Source organism: Galeopterus variegatus, unplaced genomic scaffold (genome assembly GCF_000696425.1).
Source record: "Galeopterus variegatus unplaced genomic scaffold, G_variegatus-3.0.2 Scaffold932, whole genome shotgun sequence".
In the NCBI taxonomy this organism is placed as follows: Eukaryota; Metazoa; Chordata; class Mammalia; order Dermoptera; family Cynocephalidae; genus Galeopterus; species Galeopterus variegatus.
In genome coordinates this window covers 138,200-139,944 of record NW_007727043.1, presented here as the reverse complement: position 1 = coordinate 139,944, position 1,745 = coordinate 138,200, and the positions used below count along the sequence as shown (strand labels likewise).

Below are 1,745 nucleotides of genomic sequence, written 5' to 3'. Positions count from 1 at the left end.
TGGGAGGGGGCGGCAGTGGGAGGCTCCCGCCTTCTGCTCTGCAGGTCACCTGAGCCCTGCCTCTCTCCCCACACACTGGACAGCGGGGGAAACTGAGGCTCAGCGGGAGAAGGGACTGTCCAGCAGCGACGGGTGGCGCTTTCCACTCCCTTTTACAGGTGGCCTGAGCCCACCCGGTGACCCCCCAGAGGGAGCGTGTCCGCAGTAGGAGGTCCTAGGAAGGGAGTGCTACTAGAAATCTGGGCCAGGGGGCCTGGGGTCTGGTGGACAGGAAGGAGCGCAGTGCTTGGAGGGTGAGTGTGACCCCTCTGGGGTTGTCAAGCAGCGCCCAGTCACCCGCTAAGGGCTTCCCGATCCATTCACTGGCTGAGGCGGGAATAGGGCGCGCCCAGGACAGTGCTGGGTATCCCTCTGCCACCCACCCCTTCCACAGGTGGCTCCGGGCCTTCCTCCAATTCCAGTTCTGCTCATCCGCGTCCCCTTCCTTGGTCCCCTTCCTTGGTCCCTTTCCCCCTCCCTCTTCCCCTGCCCCTCCCCCCACTTCCCGGTGCCTTCACCCTCCCCCTCCCCCGCCCCTTCCTCTTCCCTGGTCTCTTTCCCGGGCTCGGTCCTCGGTGCACCCTCTGGCGGCCGGAGCCTGCACTGCGCCCTTCTGCCCGCCCGCGGGGCCGCAGTGAGTCCACCCGTCCGGTCCCGGAGGCGGCGGTCAGTCCCGGGCCCTGCCCCTGTCAGCCTGGCCGAGGTGGGGCTCTCGGGGGATTCACTCACATGGTCCCGGGAGCGGGCTTCCGCCCCTCCCCGCCAGCTGCTCGGCCCTGCCTTAGGCCCTGGCCCCCGCCCCTCACTTGAATCTTGGGGTTCCTCTCCTCTCACAGGCAAATCTGCGAGATGTCCTGGGGCTGGGGAAGGGGAGCCCCTCTTGGGGCAGGAGCTGGCACCGGGGTCCCGCAGAGCCGTGCAGCAGCGCATCCCCAGCGGGGCCCCGGGGTGACCCTGTGCCCTCTGGGCCACTGGGAGCTGAAAAGTGAGCGTCCCTGCACCGCGCCGAGGACCCAGTGGTGCCTGATTGAGATGGGGCTGTGTCTGGATTCAATGCACCGTTCTTCTGACTCAGAAAGCCTTGGGGTGAATCCCAGCTGCACCGCTCAAGAGCCGTGAACGTGGATGAGTGGGTAGACCTCTCTGAGCTTGTTCTCGGCTTGTTTATCTTATTCATTTGTTCACAGCGCTGTTGGGAGATCAGAGCGGAATTCACCCAGTATTTGCTGAGCGTCTGCTCGGTGCCCGTCTCCGGGCCAGGGCCTGGGAGTCAGCCTGGAACCAGACCACACGCTTCCTGCCCCCGAGCTGCCCCTGCCGGGAAGCAGAAGGACAGAACGCAGTGAGCGGGGACTGGGGGAGAGTGGTGCTGTCCTGTCCGGCGGCAGGAGCAGAGGCCGGCCGCCCCGGTGCGTGTTAGGAAGCCCAGTGCCACTGCCTGCCGACGGCTCTGTCTTTGTCGTGCTGGTCCCCAGTTTTTGGATCCCATCAGTGATGACGTGTGTGAGCAGTTACTTAGACTACACTCAGTTATGTCCACCAAGATGCCTCGTGAAACAAGTGGCCCTTTAGTGGGTTACGTTTAACCAAATGCTGTGAGGTGGAGGAAGGGACATAGCACTTCCAAGGGGGTTTCCATAAAAAGGGGCATTGTTGGATGTGGTAGGAGCCCTCGGGGCCCCCACCCAATTCCATCCCCCCCCCCC

General features: G+C 64.5%; 1 protein-coding gene across 1 annotated transcript in view; it reads left to right on the top strand.

Annotated features, from left to right (window-relative positions):
- Positions 1–1,745, top strand: part of LOC103591143 — a 15,044-nt gene that overhangs the window by 7,367 nt on the left and 5,932 nt on the right. Inside the window, exons 4-5 of the mRNA XM_008573554.1 lie at positions 675–742; positions 1,227–1,381. Coding sequence (XP_008571776.1) covers positions 675–742; positions 1,227–1,381 — 223 coding nt within the window. The remainder of the gene's footprint in view (positions 1–674; positions 743–1,226; positions 1,382–1,745) is intronic.